This window comes from Macaca nemestrina, unplaced genomic scaffold (genome assembly GCF_043159975.1).
Source record: "Macaca nemestrina isolate mMacNem1 unplaced genomic scaffold, mMacNem.hap1 Scaffold_43, whole genome shotgun sequence".
NCBI lineage: Eukaryota > Metazoa > Chordata > Mammalia > Primates > Cercopithecidae > Macaca > Macaca nemestrina.
In genome coordinates, this window is record NW_027257672.1 from 160161 (window position 1) to 182652 (window position 22492).

General features: G+C 49.7%; 2 protein-coding genes across 13 annotated transcripts in view; one reads left to right on the forward strand and one right to left on the reverse strand.

The window, feature by feature from the left end:
- Window positions 1-22492, forward strand: part of LOC139361333 (disco-interacting protein 2 homolog C-like) — a 205344-nt gene that overhangs the window by 142038 nt on the left and 40814 nt on the right. For 3 of the 9 annotated variants that reach the window (XR_011618876.1, XM_071089963.1, XM_071089962.1), the window contains exon 2: window positions 22277-22402. The exons of 4 other annotated variants lie outside the window; for them this stretch is intronic. Coding sequence is in view for 2 of the 5 variants with exons in the window: in XM_071089963.1 (XP_070946064.1) it covers window positions 22277-22402 (126 nt within the window). In the remaining 3 variants the exon portion in view is untranslated. Of the gene's footprint in view, window positions 1-20590; window positions 21228-21468; window positions 22403-22492 lie in introns of those variants that run through there. 2 more of the 9 variants (XR_011618873.1, XR_011618879.1) reach the window with 2 other exon arrangements.
- LOC139361332 (disco-interacting protein 2 homolog C-like) overlaps window positions 1-22492 on the reverse strand; it is an 87827-nt gene that overhangs the window by 24711 nt on the left and 40624 nt on the right. The window lies entirely within an intron of this gene.

Below are 22492 nucleotides of genomic sequence, written 5' to 3' on the forward strand. Positions count from 1 at the left end.
TAGTATTCTTTGTTTTCTGAGAAGACAAATTTTTAAAAAGCCAAGGGGTCTTATAACTTTCTAGTTTCCAACTTATTTGCCCTAAAGTGGAAGATTGACAGCAGCAGAAGAGGAGATCCTGGGCCAGTGCAGGCTCTGGGAGCAGCGGGGTGAGTGCTGGAAGGAGCTGGCTGGAGGCAGAGCCAGGGAGGTGCTCAGACAGGCCAGGACGGCCTCAGGGCACGCGGCTCAGTGAGTGAGAAAAGGTTCACATTTCTTGGAGAGCCCTTGACTCTGCCCACGGAAAACCCAAACTCCTTCCAACGGGGATGTGCATCTCCTGTAAAAGTTGTTACTCCCAGAAAGAAAGCCAGTGGATGTAGAAATTTTACGTATGCAGAAATTATTTCAAATTTGTTTCTAACCTTATCCTTCTCTTCCCCCATCTTAATGTGTGGTGACTTTCTGCAGGTGACGCACACATCTTAGGAGAGCGCTGTATTTCAGTTGTTGTTGGCTCTGTTGTGACTTTGTGGTGTCCGATGTTCTGGTTCTGAGGTTCTGCCCAGAACGGGGCTCCTCCCTGCTGAGCGTTGCTTGTTGAAGGCCCGTGTGGAAACTTTCCCTGTAAGCTCGTTGCTCGCAGCAGTCTTGGTTCAGAAATCTTTGGACCTCCTGAGACTCCACACAACCTTCTAAACTTTCTAGCGTGACCTTTTCATTTTACTGTTCCCCATTAACTCAGATGTTTTCCAGAATGTAAGTAATCTGCTGAATGCAGGGTGGGAAGTGCCCTCCGTTGGCTCTGGGGAGAAGCATGGCTGTTTCTCCGGGTGGAGCTTCCCGCCCACCATGGTGTGCTCCAAGACGCAGCAGGGTTCTTTGGCAGAAGTAACCGTCGAAGGCCCGTGTCTCCGTGGCAGGGTGGCTGTGGGTATGCGGCCTCGCGGCCATACCGGCCCCTCCCCATCAATGGCACCACGGAGAGGCGCAGGGGGAGGCCTGGGATCTGTCTCCAGAGTCACAGCTGTGCTTCCGAGACTGCGTCGTCGGTGTGTAACTAAACATGCAGAGAAAATGTTGGAGATAAGCAGGAGACGGTGTCTGTCCCTAATGAGCTCAGGCGTGCCCTTGAGAGGGTCAGATTTCTGTGCGGCTGATCTGGACTCAGCCTGGCTGTGGCAGTGCAGGTGACTGCTAGGCTTTGGCAAGGCTGCACCCACTGTCCGTCTGAAATGGCCCCCTTCCCTGGCTCGCGGTGCCAACTGGGCCCCCAGGTCTGATTTCCCGCTAGGACGGAGGCCCTGTGTATGTGTCGGGGGAGGGGAGAGGTGGGGGTCCTACTTTATTGCCGTATCCAATGCCACGCGGGGTCAGCACTCAGGAAACACGTGCTGTGTGGGTCAGCGATTGAGTTCAGAAACCTGGAAAATTCAGCAGTGTAGGCTTTGGGCATGACCCGTCCAGCCTTGGGGCTCTTTCTTTCTCTGAATTTCCTTCCATGGCATCCTCCTCATCCCAGGGGCCCCTGTTCCCATATGGCTGTTGGCAGCTTCACAGGTTCCTCTGCCTCCCCTCCCGGGCCCTGGTGTGGCTGGGGCAGCTAGTAGCTGTGCAGACCCCACAGCCAGTAGACCGTTGGTGCCAACGCCTTGGGCCTGGTTTACTTGAGTCAAGGACTGCGGTACATGGCTGAGCCCACCCTAAATGCCTGGATCGGAAGGCCTTGTGTTGCAGAGGGGTGGGGGTTGGATATTGAAGGACAACCTGCAAAGCAGAAGGGGAAATGGCTGTGCTGGATGGGCAGCTAGAGGAGTCTGTGCAGAGCCTGGGACCCATTGCAGACACAGAGCTGACATGGGCAATGCAGTGACACGGCCACCGTGGAAGTGGGCAAAGTTACAGGCTTCAGACCGATATGGAGGGGCTGGTCTAAAACGATCCTTATTTTCCTTTAATCCTAGCAATTGCTGGCTTACAGGGTGGGGGAGTGAGATCTGTGGTGGCCGCGAGGAGAGACAGGGATTTTAATTAAACCCCTCTTTCTGGGAGAGGGGAGTAGCTGTTTCTGTAGGGCGGTAAGCATCGTCATCTCAGGCAGCTCAGGCTGCTGTAACGAAACACCATTGACTGAGTGGCTTATGAAAAACAGGAATTTGTTTCTCACAGTTCTAGCGGCTGGAAGGCAGGATCAGGGTGCCGCACGGGTGGATTCTGGTGTGGGCTCCTTCCTGGTTGGCACACACCTTCTCTCTGGCCCTGACACAATGGGAGGGTGAGGGATTTGCTGGGCCCCTTTCTGAGGCACATATCCCATTCAAGGGTCTCCAGCCTCGGGAACTCATCACCTCCCAAAGACCACCTGACAGCATCACATTGAGGCTGAGGATTTCAACCTGTGTTTTGAGGGGCAGGCAGGCAGTTCGTAACCTTCACCCTCTTTGTGTATTTCTGACTCAACATTGAGTCTGCGTTCGGCTCTCCAGGGGACAGAGCCTGTGTGGACACTGAGCAAGGTCAGAGCTGCAAGCATGTACACATCGGGGGCAAGGGAGCTGCCAGGGGTGTGAGAACGGGGTTTCAGCGTCAATCGGAGCTGCTTTCCTGGCAAATGTACTCATAAGCTATCCTGGCAACATTTGCTTTTCATGAAGAGTCGATGACGTAGTGGGGGCAGCAGGCGGTGTTGCCAGAAGCTTGGAACTGATGAGCAGCAGAGAAGGGGCAGAGGCCATGACCTTGGGGTGGTCAGCAGTGCCAGGTGTCTGCCCTCCAGGCCTCACGTCTGTGACTGTGCAGAGACCGAGCCGACCGGGGCTTGCCGGCCGGTGTGGCTCTCATGCAGGTGATTATCGCGGTGTTCTTTCTATGTAATGTTTCCTCAACCCTATGCCCACCCCACCAATTTCTGTGCCTAGCAGAAATCATGCTGCGTTTCCTTGATGAAGCCTTGAGTTTCCTGTGGAGATGTAGGAATAGCATGATTTGGCTCACGTCAAAATACTTTGCAGTGAAGCTGCACGGAAGAGGATTCTAGGCTTCCATTTGACGTTTTCAACAATGCCTGAGTGTTACAGGACCGTCTTGCTTGTTAAAAAGCACCAGATGAAAAAGGCTACTGGTTAATAAAGGAGACTTTTTACATTAGCACAGAGAGGGTGGCTTGAGATAAATTCAGCGTAACGTAGGTGTGTTTGTAAGCCATCAAAAGGACCATCTCTCTGCTGGCGACACGTTTTCCGGTATTGGTTTTGTTCTGTAAAAGGATGACTGGCATTCGGTAGAGTCATTCCAGAAGTCACCTGGAAGGCGTCCACGTGGTGCCTTGTTTTCTCCTGACATTCTGGGCACCACGAGGGATTATTCCTGTCTTCAGCACTAGCAGGAGACTTTTCCTGAACACCTGCTCCTCTTTGGCGTTGTGGGTGTGAAGGGGTCAGAGTGACCCTGTCTTCATGGAGTTTTCAGACACCATGGGGATAGTGTGGCTCGAGTGTCGGGCTCGGGTGGGAGGGAGACTTTCCCCAGAAAACAGCTGCTGATTCCAGGACGGCCCTCGAGCCCTCCTCCCTCTGTTCCTCTGCGTCATGTCTGAATTAAGGCTGTTCTATCGTAGCGGGGGTTTCATGTTAACTGGAAGTGTGCTTTTTTACTGGGCAGTAAGTAAATTAATGGTACATTTGCCAAGGACAGCGAGGTTTGATTTGATGAATCCAGTGGGGGAAAGGAGAAGGGGCTTGGCTGTGTGGGGATGTATGTGATGGGAGCAGAATGGAGTAGCCATGCAGGCTGTTGGGATGGAGGGGCCACGCCCGCATTTCCATGGGATCCGTCGCTGTTTGTGCCACTAGACCTGAACCTCTGTCTCTACTTCTAACACCCGCATAGTGAGGAAGCCCCTGATGGGCCTGGGTTGTTACTTCCCATGGCCATTGCTGGGAAATGCCCCGGACGCCTCTCCTGGCTGGTGACGGCCCTGGGCCTGGACACTGGCTTTGTCCTGAGTTGTTTCTTCTTGTGGCTATCGCTGGGAAGTGCTCCGGACACCTCTCCTGGCTGGTGATGGCCCCAGGCCTGGACACTGGGTTCGTCCTGAGCTCTGCGAGGGGCTTTGGCTCCACGTGCAGCAGGCATCTGTGCATCCCTTTGGATGTGAGATGTTGGCGCTCGGCTTGGAGGCCAGCGCAATCTGGGTGTGGTCAGGATCCAGTTCATCCTTTGGAGAGAGAGCACCTGCCCGGGGACCCCTCCGAGGTACATAGTCATGCAGTGCCCTCACAGGATGCCCGGTCCTCCGAGAACTTCCCGCCATTCCCCTGGACTCTCAGGTATGGGAGTCAAGTTTGGTGTGTGTGTCACAGGCGGGGGTACTGAGGACACCACGTGCCTGCTCGTGCGAAGACCTGAAGTGCTGCGTGAGCTCGTTCCCAAGGGGCCGTTGGCATCTGGGGGCCTGTGGGTGTCTTTCCACTGGCAGGAAATAATGGGTGGCCCATGTTACCTTTTGTGTCTTTTTTTTTTTCTTTGCCGAAAAGCCCTAATGCCAACGTCGCTGTCCTGCTATTGGAACCGCCCACCTCAGGCTCAGTGGCCCTCCTGTTTCTGGGCTGCTGCAGTGTTGTGTTGGGGTAACTGTGTTAACTTCGTTTGAATTTTCTTCCTGTTCTTTTGGAATAAGTGTTGATAGTTTGTGCTGCTTGTTCACCCCAGAGGCGAGGATGTCCTTTAGGCCTGGAGGAGCACAGCCCCTGCAGGGAGGTGCCGGACCTCTACCTCTCATGTCATCCGCAGCCCTCTCCACATGTCTGCTCTTCCCTCCTCGTGCCCATGGCTGGGGTCACGGGCCGCTCGCTCTGCTGTTTGAGATCCTCGGAAAAGGTGTTTGCCCTGAAGGGAGATTGGGGGTGTGCGGCTGATTTTAAGTAGGAGGAAATGATCGTAACAGAATGAGCAATGCCTAGCACTTAGTCTCAGGCTTGAGAAATTGTGTTTTAGAAGCAAGGTATCCCCAACTCCGGTTTCCTTCAAATTAAATCTTTTAAAGAGTCCACAAATATAAATAGTTAAAGCCTAAAACTATGCAACAGAGGGCCTAGAGCCGAAGCCACTGCCAACTCTGACTCCAAGACACCTCAGAAACTTGGTCCTCCTCCTCCTCAGAGAACCCCCCCTTCTGCTCCTCCTTCCACACTGCTCCTTCCACACTGCTCCCTCCACACTGCTCCCTCCACACTGCTCCCTCCACACTGCTCCCTCCACACTGCTCACTCCACACTCCTCCCTCCACACTCCTCCCTCCACACTCCTCCCTCCACATTCCTCTTCCGCCCCTCCCCTTCTTCCTTCCTTCCTCCCCTTCTTCCTTCCTTCCTCCCCTTCTTCCTTCCTTCCTCCCTTTCCTCCTCCCTCCTCTTCCTCCTCCCTCCTCTTCCTCATCTTCCCCCTCTTCCTCATCTTCCCCCTCTTCCCCGTCCTCCACCTCCTCCCCCTCCCTGTCCTTGGGCAACCTCCATGGAACTCTGGTTCAAAGTCACTGGTCTGTGGGGCCGCCCATTTGATAGACGAGTACGCTGGGGACCAGACACAAGTGACTGACTCAGACCAGCTCGCATGTCGTCTCCTGCCTCCTGTAACACCGGGTTGTCCCTAATGGATGAGAATCAATGATGCTGCTTCACTGGTCTCCAGGGAAAACAGGTTGATAACAGGTTATAAACATGGGAACGTTTTGGAAAAAGCGTCGTTCACTTGTCAGCTCCATCTCTCCTGCCCGGAAGATGTAGGGGAAACCTGCCTTCAGCCCACCCTCATCCCATAACAGGACGGAGGACAAAGGGGCAGAGACCCAGGTCCTGTCGGTGCCCTCAGGAAACCCCCCATTTCCTCCTCATGGTGGAAGTGGAAACCATCCCACTGGACTAGATTTTCCCGGGAAGCCCCTTCACCCCGAAAGCAAGGAATCTGGTTTGAGCACACACCATTCTCGGTGCCATGACTTTCTGCTGCTGAACCCTGCATACGTGGCCCATTGATCTTGCTAGTCCAGTGTTACTGGGTCCTGGGAGTTTCTGTGGGCTGATGGCAGGTGTTTACCATTGTGTTTAGAGGGGAGAACAGAACTTTATTTGTCGAAATCAGATGATAACCATTGCCATGTGATTCCTTGGGTTGGTTTGGGTGGGGGGTGCTCAATGCTTTTCCTGAGGGCTAAGTTCTAGTTTGAGACCGTCTCTCTTTGTCGCCCAAGCTGGAGTGCAGTGGTGCGATCTTGGCTCACTGCAACCTCCGCCTCCTGGCTTCAAGCAGTTCTCCCTGCCTCAGCCTCCCAAGTAGCTGGGATTATAGGTGTGTGCCACCACGCTTGGCTAATTACAAAAATGTTCAATATGGCCTGGGTTTTGCCATATTGGTCAGGCTGGTCTCGAACTCCTTGCCTTAAATGATCGGCCCACCTTGCCCTCCTAAAATACTGGGATTACAGGCTTCAGCCACTGTGCCCGGCCTGATCCTGACATCTTTTAAAGCTGCCTTCATGTACCAAAAGCCAGTCTATGTTTGAAAATCAGTCTTGAAGAGCCTAGGAGGAGAGGGATAAGCTTCAACTAGGTAAATAACTGTGCATATGTTAAAAATATGGGCCAAAATCTACCCCAAATGTTAACTCTTCTGCTTTGCGTATTATATCCATTTATAGTTATTTCAGTACTAAGATTTTTAAAGACTCTTTTGATAATTATGGAGAAATTACTATTAAAACTCAGCTGCATTTGTAACACTTCAAAGAACTAATTGGATGACATCATTTTTCCCAGAGGCATTTTGGATTGTTACATAATTAATGTTTATCTCTTTGCCAGAAATCTTTTTTTTCTTTTCCAGAACAGATACCTGAAAAGAAACTTACCTTTGCATTAAGTGTTATTTCACTGTGTGACAATCAATTTTTGAACGTGAGAACAAGATCATCATGTATTTTTGGGATAAATCTTGCTTAATAGTGATAATGCTAAGTGTTAAAATTATGCAACAATTTGTTTCTTTGAAAATTACTATTTGCCTTCTCCCCAGGTGGGAGCTGATGAGAACGTGGATGTAAAAATTAAATTGTATTTAGCTTGTATAAAAGAAGTTTAAAAAAAAAGCTTTTTTTTTTTGTTTTGTTTTGTGCTACTACTGAAGTTGCTTCGTTGTGGAAATGAGGTTATTGCAGGCACCTAGAATTTTATCTCCTTCACTTGTACAATGGGAAGAAATTCTCCAACAAGCACAGGAATCTGACTTTCTGATATTGAGACTCCTAGGCGTCAAGCCCCGTGGAAAGGTTGGTGGTTACGTGAGCGTTGGCGTTGATGTGGGCACCCTCCAAGTTGGGTGCAGGGAGCAGGGAAGGGCAGAACAGGCCCCTCAGAAGCCATGAGAAAATCAAGTGTTGGCAGCAGCGGTGAGGGTTGATGTCAGGGGCCAGGAGGAGGTGGTGAAGGGAGCATGTGCCTCAAGGCAGCCCTGGAACCCGCGGTCCCTGCAGTGAGGTCTGATCTGCAGGGGACGTGGACGGCCACGTGGCGAGGCCCACGGACAGCCTGGACTTGGCTGCCTCAGAACTCTGGTGGACGTTGCAAACGGCCCCACAGGGTTGCAGTGCACATTCCTCGGACAGAGAGAAGACGCTTGGAACTGTTTTCGGCACGAAGCCAGCGCCCTGTGAACAGTGGCCACTGCTGTCGTGACTGAGTGCCGTCCAACTGGAGGCATTTGCTCTGCTCAGTTCACTTAATTGGGCTTAAGTGAACTTAATGGGGTTGCCCTGCCTTTAACAAGCTTGATGCATTGAACGAGGACTCAGTCAGTAAAGTACTCTGTAAATACGTTCTCCTGGCTAGAGTGAGCAAAGCCCAGGGAGAGAGTGGTTCCTCAGTATTAGACAGGTGTTTGTGGCGGGGCCAGCTGTGCGGCTGCCAGAGCGAATGTGACTAGGAAGCCTCTGTCCCCCCGGAGGTGGCCAGCGTAACTGTTACACGTGCCGTAGGTAGAAAGTGGGCACTGCTGGGAAACTTGCTCATGTTGCTGTTTTCTGATTGGAAATTCAAGGTTTCTGAGCATCCTACATCGAATTTGTACATTGCTGAGACTGTACACCTTTCAACACTTGTTTTTTCCTGCTTTTCGGATCCATACAACCTGGCATTTGGCCGTGGCTTCCAGGACAGGCTGGATGCAGAGTGAAGTCCTCTCCTCACTGTCAATCTTTGCAGATGTCTTTCTTGAGAGTCTCAGTTAGGTTTTTACTTAACTAGGCTTTTAAAGTTGCCATGCACATAACTCTACCAGTTACAATCGTGAGCTAACGTGGGTTTTTGGTTTTACTTTGATGAATGTTTAACATTTGCATGCTGGATGTGGGGGTGGAGGTCATTTATCTGCTTTTCATTTCCTTCTTGGTTATACTTAGTGACTTTTCAGGTAAGGTGTGGAAAGCCTGGTACAGGGTGAATTGCAGGCTGCAGTGTGGCGCGGTGGACGAGAGGCGCGGGCTGCAGTGTGCACAGTGGATGAGAGTGAAGCTATTTCCATCATCGAGGGAAACACACAAGAAACAATTTAAAAAACTGATCATCTAGCTTGAATGAGGTCCAACAAATTCAGTTTGCAAAGTTTAACTTCCAAGTTAACTTAGTAACTTTTCCCCTAAGTCATTAATTTAGTAGCTTATGTTTATTGCCTAAAGCATAATAGTCATAAATTCTAAAATGAATGACTAAACATGTAATAATTTAGGCATACAGCACCTGAAGGGAAAACTGCCAGTATGCTAAAATATTGGATACAGATGCTCAAAAAATATAATGTAGCATTCTTACAATGCATGTGCTTTTAGCATGTAACTTGGTGAGTAGTTTTGAGCTATATTTGTAGGAATGTGTATCTTGAATACTTTAGGACACCACTGGAGATGTGTGCTTGAGAGGTATAAATACTGAATGTTCTTCTCCCTTCCCTTAAATAAAAAACATTAGCTCCCTTCATTTTTATTTTTATTTTTTGAAGTGGACTCTCGCTCTTGTTGCCCAGGCTGGAGTGCAGTGACGCAGTCTCGGCCCACTGCAACTTCCGCCTCCGGGGTTGAAATGATTCTCCTGCCTCAGCCTCCCCAGTAGTTGGGATTACAGGTACCCACCACCATGCCCCGCTAATTTTTGTATTTTTATTAGAGATGGGGTTTTGCCATAGTGTCCAGGCTGGTCTCAAACTCCTGACCTCAGGTGATCTGCCCACCTCGACCTCCCAAATTGCTGGGATTACAGGCGTGAGCCACTGCGCCTGGCCAGCTCCCTTCTGTAATGATTTATACAGTTGTTTTTGTTTTTCGTTTTTTTGAGACGGTGTCTCACTCTGTCGCCCAAGCTGGAGTGCAGTGATGCAAATCTTGGCTGACTGCAGCCTTCACCTCCTGGGCTCAGGTGATCCTCCCACCTCAGCTTCCTGAGTTGCTGTGACTAGACACACGTCACCACGCCCAGCTTTATTATTATTATTATTATTATTTTTATTTTTGGTATTTTTAGTAGAGACAGGGTTTTGCCATGTTTTCCAGGCTGGTCTCGAGCTCCTGGGCTCAAGCAATCTCCTGGCCTCAACCTCCGAAACTGCTGGGATTACAGGCGTGAGCACCACATTTGGCCCATTTTTTTTTTTTCTTCCAGGATTAGGAGTCGACTTTCAGAAAATCCTTCAACCTTGCAAGCTTAATTTTCCATAAAAGTATTCCTCTAGGATAAAAACAAGACACAAAGAAGTACGTGTGGACTGCAGTTAAAAATTTTCAACACAACTTAGCTTAGGAAAGTTGACATTTACAAAGAGCAGGAGGCCCGTTCAGTGCCTTCTGGGCACTGGGAATGGCGGTCTGTGGGCGACCCTAACATGTGCGGCGTCCTGAGACGTGATCGTGGTGTTCACGCTTTTACCGAGGGCTTCCCGGGAGTACCAGAGGCTGTTCTTCTGCAGTCGGCCAGCCAGGCAGCAGCTGCTGGAGAAGGAACAAATAGTAAAAGACAGATGTACACGGTGTTATTGTGGCAGAGAGGTTAAAACCAGGGTCACTTTGTTCTTACAGTTTTAAAAAACTAATAATGAAGTCCTTAAATATGTTCAGGATTTCAAAGCAGTTGTTGGTGTGTCTGTGTCTCTAGCTCCCGTTCGGGTGCTTCCTGAGAAGAGAGCTCAGAGACGCCACCTTTCCTTGATGAGGTGACAGTGTCTGGAGAGGTGTGAACCCTGTGGTAGGGGGGGTGAGTGACCTGGGGGGAGGCTGGGTCAGCGGGGGATCCACCTCCACTCCACGTTCCTGTAGGGAATCCACAGTTCTAAGTCTTTATGATAGGGGTAAAATGAACCTGGAAGAGGTGTTATTTTTTAAGAAGTAAGTGCCATGCTCTTTTTTCCTCATACTTTTCCGTGTTTAAGCAGCATTGAAGGATAAGGCACTAGTAGCATGTTGTTTTGGAAACAATGTTGTTGGTTATTTTACATTGAATATGGTACTAAGGTTGCTTGGTAACAGAAGTTTTTCTTTAACAACATGGGACTCTGTTGAATCTGTTGCCCCATTGGCTGAGCCGTCTGAAATCAGTGCAGTAGCAGCTGAAGAGGCCTCTTCCCCTTGGAGGAAGCCGCTGGATTGGCAGGAGGCACCGCCCTTGATTGAGGGAGTGAGGCTGGTTTGCAGGGACCCCACGTGGCCCCTGCGGCTCTCTCCTGCCCCCTGCTGGCTGGCCAAGCAGCTTCGCGACAGTGTGCTCAGTGTGAATGTTTACTGGGGCAGGCCAAGGCTTTTGTTCCAGAAACACTGACTTCAGAAATGGCCGGCCGTGTGTGTTGAGTATGGCAAGAAAGACTTAAGTGTGGCTTAAACCTCTTGAACAAAGCAAGTTGATGTTTCAAATGCATCTCGAAGGCTAATGACTTTGCTATGGTCAATATTCAGGAGAAAAGAGGGTTTGATGAAATAGAAAGACAGGAGTGGCAAGTGACGTGCTTGTGCCCCGTATGGCTAAGCGATGTCCTGGCCGTTCCACACCACGGCCTCTGAGCAGCCAGCCTGCAGATAGTGGCTCAATTTAGATATCCCTGATCTCTGCAGAGCTTTGGTCAGGTAGCCCAGGAGCAGATAGACACAAACGCTGACTGGAAACCCTGGCACACGGAGGCACTGGAAACAGCAAGCTGCTATTAACATCATAGTGAGAGGCAATCGCCTGATCTCTTAGAGGTTCAGCTTCTTTTGCTTCTAGACGTTCATCTGCGTTACAATACAGTTTTGCTCAGTTTATCCCCATTACTCCGCTGTCTTCGCTGTTAAAGTCTCAGCCAGCACTTAGCTCTGACACTCCAGGAATTTGACTGTGCGGCTGACCAGGGCTACCTGGCATGGCTGTAAAGCAGGCGAGAGCTTTCCGGAAGGCAGTGACGAGAACCCGAGGCAGGAAAGAGCATTGCTGGTCCACATACGGCAGTGCACCTGCAGCAGAGCATGTACGTGCACGTTCAGGCTAAACCGGTGTAGGAGAGAAGAAAACCACCTATGATTAGTCACTTAAAATGCCACACACCCAACCCTTGAGACCCTAGCACATAGAGCAGTAGTGGTCTTGGAGATGGCAGGTGTGCTGAAGTCTGATTTTCTCACTTAGCTTTTCCAGCAGCGTTTTCCTCATCTCTAAGCTGGGGCTAACAACTGCCACGCGTAGATTTGTGCATGGAACCGTGCGTGTAAAGTGGGGTAGCCCCCAGGACCTAGGAAGGACTCGTGGTCAGTGTCGGTGGTCATGCGTGCTGTACGGGTCCCCCAGGAAGATGATTGCTACAGATAACTCCCTCCGTTCAATGTCACTGAATGTAAAAGGTGGGAGCTTGGCTTCTGATGTGTCTGGTTTGCTGCAGGCCGCGCTGCATCCCGTGGTTTCTGAGCCCTGGGCTGAAGTACGCCCTGCTGCATCGCCTGTGCCGCTTTTGCTGTGCAACGAGAGCTCCTGCCCTGGGAAACTTCCTCGCGCCTGACGAGCACCACAGGCTGCAGCAAGACCTGTCGGAAGCGTGGGCTGGGAGGAGCCCGCCGTGGCCCTGTCCTCTCCAGGCTAGGAGCGACTTTGTGGGGTTTGTCGGCCCTTCTCTCAGGTGTCCTGTATCTCATGGATTAGCTGGCGAGCCCTGTCAGATGCCTCTCTCCTGTCTGGTGGCGCACTCTCTAAAACGCTGCCTGCCACCCGGATCTCCTGGCGCAGAGTGAGGCCACATCTGCAGACCTTACCGCACAGAGTCCGAAGGCATTCGGCAAGAAGGGGAGTGGGCTGCATGTGAGTTCTCACTGGAGAAACCGGTTCTGCTCCCTACTCTGCTTTTGGGGTGCCAGATGTTCAGACCTGCTGTGTCTATCGGGCGCCATGGCAGGGTGGTGGGAGTGGGGGCGGGGAGAAGCGCGGATGGATCCAGGAAAGGACTTAGTTGAATGCCAGCTGTCCACATATTTGTTGCTGGTCTTGGGCAAGCTCCATAGTTTCTCTGGGCTTCTGTTTGATTGTGAGACTAGGACGCCGCCCGAGTCTGAAGATGTCGGTGTTTGCGGGAATGCCTGGCGCAGTCACCATGGGTTTTCCTTCAGCCTCCTCCGTGCCCCTCCCTGGGTCAATCAGTATCCATGCGTGCCACAAGTAATTTACAGTCCCTCCGAAAAACCAGTTGACCCGAGTTTTATGGTCAAGCATGGTGAGTGTCCTTGCCAGGAAATGCCACTAGATGTCTCGGGCCTGCTCCTCTACCTCCACAGCAATCCCCGGAACAGGCTGGTTCAGGACGTGGGAGGTGGGAGTCGGTGTTGCACCTAGGACAGGCTGAAGTCAGAGGCTCGTTTCCTCTGTGAGGGGTGATCAGGATGACACATCAAGAGGAGCCCCATGGCTGACCCTGGAGGTGGACGGTCGGGTCGGATTGGCCGCCTTCCAGCAGGTATTTCGAGTGATGCCTTCCCTGAGTCACGCAGCCCTGATCTGTAGGGCACAACTTCCCAGCTCCAGCCAATCTGGTCTTGCCGTCTCCTTCCAAGAAGGTAGGTGTGGCGCAGTTGCCTTTAAGCGGCTCCTTCTGGACGCCGCAGGGCGGCAGCAAGCAAGCATGGGCTCCTTTTTTATTAGGTTGACCAAAATACGCGGGGCCAGCTTTGCACGATCCCATTCAGCATCACACGTGTGCATCAGCCACTCAGCTGTCCATCTGCCACAGACAGGCTTGGACAGGACCATTGAGTGGCCTTTACGGCAAAGAGCCTAAAGGGCTCACAGGAAACCTGGACCCAGCGCAATGGTAACAGCACAGCAATACCTGTCATTGATCAAGGGGTATTCTGGGCCGGTCGCGGTGTTAAGTGATCGAGTTCGGTTAGCACTCTTAGAATTAACCCTCTTTTGCCTATCAGGAAATAGAGGATGGAGGGCATTAACGCCAGGGAGCAGGGAGTAAGGGGACACACAGAGGGGCTGAGGGGCTGGGTGCTCTGAGCCCACGGATCCGCCCCCAGGCCCCGGCTGCACGGGCACCAGGGCTGCTGCTCTGGAGGGGGTGAGGAGCTCTGGGGAAAAGATGGAGCCTGACGTGGGTAAGATTTGGATATTTTCAGAAGAGATTTTCAGCCTGGAATGAGGGTGTAAGTGACTGAATCAGAGTGATGAGCCAGATAGCCCGGCTGCGGGAGCTCCCCTGTGAGGTGAGGGAGGAAGGTCTTGGGGGCGCCTGGCTGAGCAGAGGCGCTGGGTCGCCAGGAGCCGCCGCGGGTTTGGAAAGGGGGAGAAACGCAGCGCCCTGCACTGCAAGGGCACCGAGACGTGGTTGTGGTTCTTCCTGACTGTGACAGGCACAAATGGTGCTGATGGTGGAATGCACGGAGTTTGCCTTCAGAGAACTCCTGCTGTCTTTTAAAACCTGAGCCTCTCATTTAAACTTGGTGGCCTCAGGTGAATGGTCAGAAACAGTTTCTGTTGAGGTTGCAGAGATTGTGCGTGGCGTCTGCTTGTGCACAGCCTCTGACTGTGTATTGTCTCTGATTGTGGCCTCTGGCCTCTTTGTGGCCTCTGATTGTGTGGGTCTCTGTGTGTGGTCTCAGTGCAGCCTCTTATTGTATGTGGTCTCTGATTGTGCGCGACCTCTGATTGTGAACGGCCTCTGATTGTGGGTTGTGTGTTTCCCGGGATTAAGTAGATGAGCCTCGTGCTGGGGCAGATGTACCTTGTGTTGGGCATGTGGAGGAGGAAGAAGTTTAACCCATCCCCTCTTTGAGAATGGCAGGGCAGTAACAAAGGTGGTTGATTTATACATGGCCATCCTCGTGAGGTGAGGACCTGAAAGGTTTACTGCTTTCCTGGAAAACTGCTCTGGGCATCACCATCACTGATCATGGACAGCAGCTCAGAAGCCCGTTTAAGGTGCAGGGAGGGACTGGCGCTGGTCCTGTCTGTGCCCAGGCTGCTGGTCACACCGACGGCCAGGGGATGGCTGCCTTTGCACGAAGCTGGGGTCAGAGTTAATTTGGGCAGTGTCGGCTTTGATTTAGGTCAAGATTGGTCAGTCGTCCTAAAATACTAGCCATGAAAGCTTTCATAGATTGTAGTTCTTTGGGAGGTTTCTATGTGGTTTTTAAAGCATAGGGCCCATAGCCAGTGTTGAATTACATTTTGTTCAGTGTAACTGACAGGACACTGGACCTTGAGTCCCAGGCCTGCCACCGGGTTCAGGGAGCTTCAGAGAGGGAGATGTTTGTGCTCAAGTTTTCACCGATGGGATGGGACATGGGCATGGGGCTGGAATGCTCTAACCTTCAATCTTCAGTCATCGGTATCACCTGTGCACACGCATATCGTTTTCAAAGATGGACGAGCTTTTGGGAAATATCTGAAGACTTTTCCAGTTTTGAAAGAAGCCGGGATGACACTGGAAACGTCAGGTGTCTTGGCTGCTGATCAGGTCTATCACTACGCACATGGTCCCTAACCTGGCACACCTCTGATCCCACACAGTGGGTGACCAGGTCCGTAACCTCAAAAGCTTCTGATTGGGCGCAGGTGGTGACTAGGTCTGTAACCTTGCCTGGCTCTGATTGGACACAGCAGGTAACCAGGTCCCTAACCCTCGCACACCTCTGATCATGCACAGCGGGTGACGAGGTCCATAACCTCACACTTCTGTGCACAGCAGGTGAACAGGTCCCTAATCTCAAAAGCTTCTGATTGGGTGCAGCTGGTGACTAGGTCTGTAACCTCACGTGGCTCTGATTGTGCAGAGCTGGTGACCAGGTCACTAACCACACACACCTCTATTCGTACACAGCGGGTGACCGGGTCCATCACCTCACACCTCTGATTGTGCATAGTGGGTGACCAGGTCTGGAACCTTGCACACCTCTGATCGTGCACAACGGGTGACCAGGTCCATGACCTCACACCTCTGATCGTGCACAGCTGGTGGGCACAGGACCCACTTCAGTGAGGGGCTGACTTCCCAGGTGTGAAGGGGGAATGCTGTGTGGTTCGCTAAGCTCCTCCATGCTTTGGGGGCTCCAGGCTGTGGGCAGCAAGTAGGAGGTTGTCCCAGGAGGATGCTGTGTGTTGGGGATGGGAGGCAGCTGCAGGGTGGAAGTACGATGTTGTCGTAGGGGGCCACTGTGGGGGGGTGGCACGGGAGGCAACTGCAAGTTGGAAGTAGGATGTTGTCCCAGGAGGCTGCTGTGTGTGGGGGAGGGAGGAGGCAACTGCAGGGTGGTGTGGTGGTCCCCGTGCCACTGATTTCAGGTTAAAATAGAATGTGGACCTCTTTTTACAATAGTTAATTACTCCGCTAGTTTGTGTTGCTGTCTCTTGCTGTGCAGTCCACAGTCTGACGTCTCTGTGGTCCCCATATTTCCCTCCTGCTCGTGTTACCCAATCCTGTGGGTCAGATGTGAGGAAACCACTCTCTACTCCTCATCTGGAGTGGCCTCGTGCTGGGTGTGCTGGTCTCCTTGTGGGCTAAAGTGTTCTTCTGTTACTGTTTTCTCTGTTTTTTGACTAAATTTAGCAGACTTGTGTATGGTGCAAACATTTTTAAGAATGTCTTTTGCCTTTATGGAAAAAACGCCTGCATTGCTTTAAAATGAACCTTTCCTGTGTCTCTATCCTTCCTCAGATTGCTCTGTGTTAGAAACTCGGTGGTGTGTGTGCTTCATGGCCTCATTCCATCAAGCACTGTAACCTCTGATGGCAAAAGTGACTGCACTCAAGGCAAAAAACTTTGCAAATGTTGAAAAGAATGAGCAAAAACAATATATTGTTCTCTTGTCATCCTGAAATGGCTACTCTTAATATTTTGATGTAGTTCTTTCCATTCTTTTTAAGTAAAGTTGCTTCTAACACAAGCACTTTGATTATATTGATCAAATTATATTCAGGAAATAAGGAGAAAGTAAAAAGAATATCCAGTTTGGGGCAAAAAGGAAGACGACATGGAAAGAGGCTGTAAAACTCCCTGCAACTTGAAAAGCTGGGTTGTGGTGGATGTGGTTTTGTTTTTACTGTGAGAGACCACAGGATTCTTCTTGGCACTGAAGGGCAATAAGATAATACCCTGTGTGTGTTCTGGTGGCTGTATAAACCGAGCCACATGTCCTCTTTCGAAGCAGAGAAAGCATGAGGTTTGAGGTAGTGGTTTGGTAACTTTTGGAAAGTCTGTTTGTAGGACTGCACTGCAGAGATTAGGTCAGTCTGAATTAGATTCGAATGATCTGTTCAGGCCTTGGGAGCTTTCTGCACAGGGTGTACGCCTGTTCTGGATGTGGTGTAGAAGGAACAGGACTGGGAGGGTTTCTTGCTTCTCAGTCATAGAAATGCCTGCAATTATCACTGTTTGTTGTGTTTCGGGAAGCTATTTCAGGAGGGAAGTGTCCGTTCCAAGGCTGCTGGTTGGCCTTTCATCACCCTGGGGGTCTTGGTGTGGGTCACTGGAGCCGTGACTGCTCACGAGTGCAGCTCTGTCTCTCTCGCTGCCGCGCCGGTAGACAGCTAGTCACCAACACAGTGTGTGTCCCAGTGGCCTTTGAGAAGAATTCTCTACATCATTTTTATACAAGGTCCTTTTTCCTTTCAATGTCAACATCGTGTCTTCTAGCCAAGCGATATGTTCTTGCAGAAACAGGAAGTGTGGCCCAAGTGAGAAATGAGGGAATTGATCCATAACTGCTATCAGTTTTTATAGAGTTGAGCCATTGTAATTTATACACAAACATGTTAAATCTGTAGAAGTGAGTCACGGTGCCAGACCCTCACAAATGCCGAATGTCTACGTGGGACCTCTCTTCTATCGGGTCCACATCACAAGAAGAAAAGTCGCTCAAATGCAGGACGGAGTGGACGTGAATCTCTGAAAACTCCATGAATCAGAGTGACTGCTTTCCCAATTGCTGGTCTCCCCATTTGAGGTTGTGAGATTCCCGTTCTGAAGCTCCTTCAATTTCCCAGCATCCATTTCACGCCTTCATGGAGATAACAGACTCACACTGATACCTTGTTCTCAGATTTTCTAATTAGAAAAAGCACATATTTCACAAGAATTGTCCAACTAACTCACTCCTTAGCCTGGGGTAAGCCACATACCTCTTTTCTCTTTAAAATACTCACGTTTCAGAACTCTTGGTAAATTATTTAAGAATAGGAAGGTACCATGACTTTGGCCACAAGCAGTATTATGTATAATGTGCAAGTGAGTGCCTTGAGAGCCATGGTTGCTAAAAACAAATTTTCTCAGAAGAGAAAAATGTAAGCAGTTCTTTACATGATCGTTAATTTTGTTTTGCCTAAATAACATCTTGTCGTTGTACAGGGATACAGGACGTTGCTGAGTATTGACGGGGGCGAGTGGGTCCCGCTGCCCCATTGTGTGATCCTGAATATCGACAGGGGTGAGTGGGTCCTGCTGCCCCACTGTGTGTGACAAGCCCTTTGTTTCTGGCCCGGAAATGTGCCGGCTCCGTCAGTGCATTGGGCTGGTGTTGGCTCCCTTTGTTAGTTTGCATGCGAGGCAAAATCTCACACCTTTCACTCTTATTGACATACAGATGCCAAAGCTTTGAACAAATTCTTACTAAATCAAACCCAGAAATATGTAAAAGGGATAAGAATACCATGAACACTTAGAGTTTGTTCTCATGATCTGTAGTTTTGCATTGCACATTTGGCTCATCATTCAAAAATCAATGTAATTCACCACATTAACAAAAAATAAAGCAGAAAACCCATTTATTTTATCCTCTCGGTAGACACTGGAAAACATCTGTTGAAATTTAATAGTCCTTATACGAATTTCCTTTCACATCAGGAACAGAAGGGAACTTTCTCCGTTTGATAAAGGCCACTCTTGAGAAACAAGAGCTGAACCCCCTCCTCGGTGGTGGCAGCCGGGAAGCTCTGCCCACAGTCAGGGGTGTCGGGAGCATGGCCATTCTCCGTGCTTCAGGTTCGCATGGTGCGCACGGGGTCCCTCGTCTGTGAAGTGGTCAGGAGAACTAAGAGGCATAAAGACTTGGAAGCAGGGAGATGCTTGATGTACAGAAGATACAGGGCCTTATTTAGAACATTTTAGGAAATGTACAACCAACCAGAAATGATGTGAATTTTGCAAGCATGCAAGATGGACTCTTCGCAACAGATGTATACAGATGCCCAGTGGCCCATGAGAGGTGCTCACCCAGGGAGTCATTGGGTAAGTACAACTTAAACCCACGAGGTTCCCCTTCACAAGAGTGGAGAAGGGAGGACAGTAGCAGGTGTTGGTGAAGATATGACAGACTGGATCTCAGACAGAAGGAGACTTAAAACGGCACAGCCACTTCAGCAAACTGTGGCAGTTTCTTTAAAATGTGTACACTTACCATATGGCCCAGCAGGTATGCTGTAGACGTTCACCAAGGAGAGCAGAAAATGTGTGTCCTTGTAAAAGAATGCACATTATCTCCAGAGTAAATTGTCATAGCCAAGAACTGGAAACAACATAAATCTCTCTCATCTGGAGAAACATGAGCAAATTCTGATATATTCATACATTGTCCTAGTTCCCAGCAGGAAAAACGTACAAAATGCTGAAACCAAAACAGACAACGGGGATGAGTTCCAGGAGCCTTGAACTGAGCAGAGAGTGAACACCACGCCGTGGAGTCCATGTGACAATGGAGAATCTATGCGAGTCTCGGGTGACGGAAGAGCGCCAAGAACACTCCTCGAGAATGAACAGTGGCTGTCTCTTGAGGGCTGGGATTGACTGGGAGGGGACTTGTGGGAACTTTGATGCAAAAGATTTGATTAGGGTAATAGATTTCCATTTATCGAAATGCGCCAAGTGTACTCAAGATCTGAACATTTCACTGTGTATACTTTGTACTCCCTACCTTCCAAAAAAACAATGAAAAAATAATTACAAATGAGCACTGAACTCGATAGATTTTTCACCGTGGTATTAGATAGCAATTCTGAAAGCATTTCTTTATCTCCAGGCTTAAGCAAATAAGCTTAATAAATCAGTGAATATATTGAGTGCTGCAGGTGCCAGGTTTCTTTCTTGGTAAGAGGTAGAAATAAGAAAAGGCCAAAGCCTGGAATGGATCACGTGGGATTAGGTTGCAGCAGGGGGTACAAGTATAAGCTGGTGGCTCCCGACAGATGTAGACAGGGACAGAAGTGCCTGTGGATGGGTGTGGGTGCACATGCGTGTACATGCGTGTGTGTGTTCTACTTGCCGGCAATGCCCAGCAGCACCCGGTGCCCACTCTTAGCTTCTAAACACCGTTCTTCACTAGAAGGAGTCCTGGCCTAAGGGCTGGGGAATCCGGTGTCAAATCTGGGACCAGTTGAGCAACAGAACAAACCATTGTAACTATGAATCATAACCCACGAAGCCAGACTCCATGAGTACATATGGACATATGTAAATCAATGCTGAAAGATAAAATAATTATTTTTCAGTGAATATGGAAGATCTAATGATTTAGAAGGAATGACAGGAAATCTGTGGCTGCTAAAACTAGTAGTGAAGAATTCATGGAAAACAGAATATGCACATAGTGTCAGGGTGTCTCCTCCCAAATCTTAATTTCAACGCGAGAAGTAGCATCTTTGCTTTGGAGGCACTTAGGCACCACCTTCACTGAGTTGCCGATGTTAACATTGTCACACAGGACAGACTTCTGCGGTGTCCCGGCTAAAATGCATACTCCTGAGTCTAGTCCGGAAGATACCAAAATAAAGGACAAGCTGTAAAATAACTGACCTGTATTCTTTCACATTTCCAATTTCAAGAAACACAAAACCTGAGAAACTTGGATGCTGGACGGGTAAAAATCACATGACAAATCAATTCATGATCCTGGATTGGATCGTAAAAGAGGAAGACAAAGTAAGAAAATTATGGAGACAGTTGACAGCATTTGAAAGTGAACTTTGTATATGACAGTTAAATTTCCGGATCTTGAGGAAAGTGAATGTGAGAGCATATCCTTGTGTTTAGGAAATACATTGAAACATTTAGGTATGCAGGGACATAGTATCTGAAATTTATTTTCATTTGACTTAGAAAATTCATGGGGGAGGGGGGAAAGCAGTGATGTAAGATAGGAGCAGTTGGGCCTAAGTTGAGCCTGGTAAGTTATGTGGGAATTCACTACGCTGGTCTTGCAGATTTTCTGTGTCTTTAAAATTACATCCAAAAAGTTTAAAACGGAGAATATGCAAAACAAAAAGCGATTTGTGCAAGTGAGTGGACTGTCACCTCACTGATCCCTTCAGTTTTCGGCCATGAGCCAAGTCAGTCACATAGTGGTTTTTGACCTGGGAATTAGAAATAGTGGCCAGATGACCAGGCTCTTTATCTAGTTAGGGAGAGAAGTGTGCACAAAGGCTGACCAAGACCAAGCAGTGTGATGAGTTGCTCGTGGGCATGATGCTGAGGGTCTGGGTCCTGTCTCAGGTGGCAGCTTGGGGGGTTTAAGCCAGAAAGCCACGTCCGATTCCCTTTCAGTGGGATCATTCTCGCAGCTTCAGAGAAAACTGCCCCAACCCGTCTTCACTCACGCTGGCCATTTTTGGTGGTGGTGGTTTTATTCTGCTAACACCGTTCTCACTGACAGTTTAGGGCCTTTGAGCGGATTTTTGCCTGTGTCTCGAAGATTCTCGTCTTGACAGCTGGTATGTTTCATTCCTGTTGTTCTGATTCTGTGTTAAGAGGGTTCTTCCCTGGCTTCACAGTTTGGAGTTGCTGCTGCATCTGTCTCTGCTTTAATTCTCTAGTCCATCTATCCACTTGTCTCATCCCTTAACAAGTGGCCTGCGTGAGATGCCATGAGACTGTCTGCCTTATCACCGCTGCGACCCCAACCCGTAGGGACTTACAGAGAAGGCATTCAGTGAATGTGTGGAATTAATGTAATGGGTTAATAGCCACAAAAATGTCTTAATGGTTGTTTTAGTCCATTTCCATGCTGCTGATAAAGACATACCCGAAACTGGGAAGAAAAAGATTTAGTTGGCGTTGCAGTTCCGCATGGCTGGGGAGGCCTGAGAATCATGGTGGGAGGCGAAAGGCACTTCTTACATGTCAGCAGCAAGAGAAAACGAGGTAGAAGCAAAAGCGGAAACCCCGATAAGCCATCAGATCTCATGAGACTTATTCACTATCACGAGAATAGCACAGGAAAGACGGGACCCAGTGATTCAGTTACCTCTCCCTAAGTCCCTCCCACGACACATGGGGATTCTGGGATGTAGAATTCAAGTTGAGATTTGGGTGGGGACACAGCCAAACCATATCCATAGCCAACACAGTCCTGGCCCATGGCCGGTGTTGAGCTGAGCTGCGACCGTGGCTGTGTGAGTTGGGGTGCGAGGCGTGCACACGCCTCTCAGCGGTACAGTGAAAAGATTTGGAGGCTCAAACGTGTGACCTACAAAGAATCTCCAAAGATCAAGGTTCATTCACCCTAAAAAGAAAAATCTCAGTGCAGTTTACACCCAGTGTTTGCTTGCGGATATGGATTCTAAAGTATTAAAATGAAAAAAGTCTGTGAATAAATTTTAATGTCTTTACTGGAACTGTAAACACTGATTTTCTTTCCTCACCCACCCATCTGTTGGTGAGTTTCAGAAGGTGGATGAACCGTGCTGCGGGGACAGAGAGGAGGGTGCAGCTTGGCCTCTGGGACCTCAGCTGAGCACTGACTGAGCTCTCTGCGTTTCAGACGTCCACACGGAAGCTGTCCAGGCGGCTCTGGCCAGACACAAAGAGCAGAAGATGGCGGTGCCTATGCCTTCCAAACGCAGGTCCCTGGTCGTGCAGACCTCCATGGACGCATACACCCCTCCAGGTAAGGGACACGCTCCCCGACGCTGCCTCCTGAACATGCTGGGCACCTCAGAATTGACCACTAGCCCAGTAGTCGGGTTTCTGCCTTCAA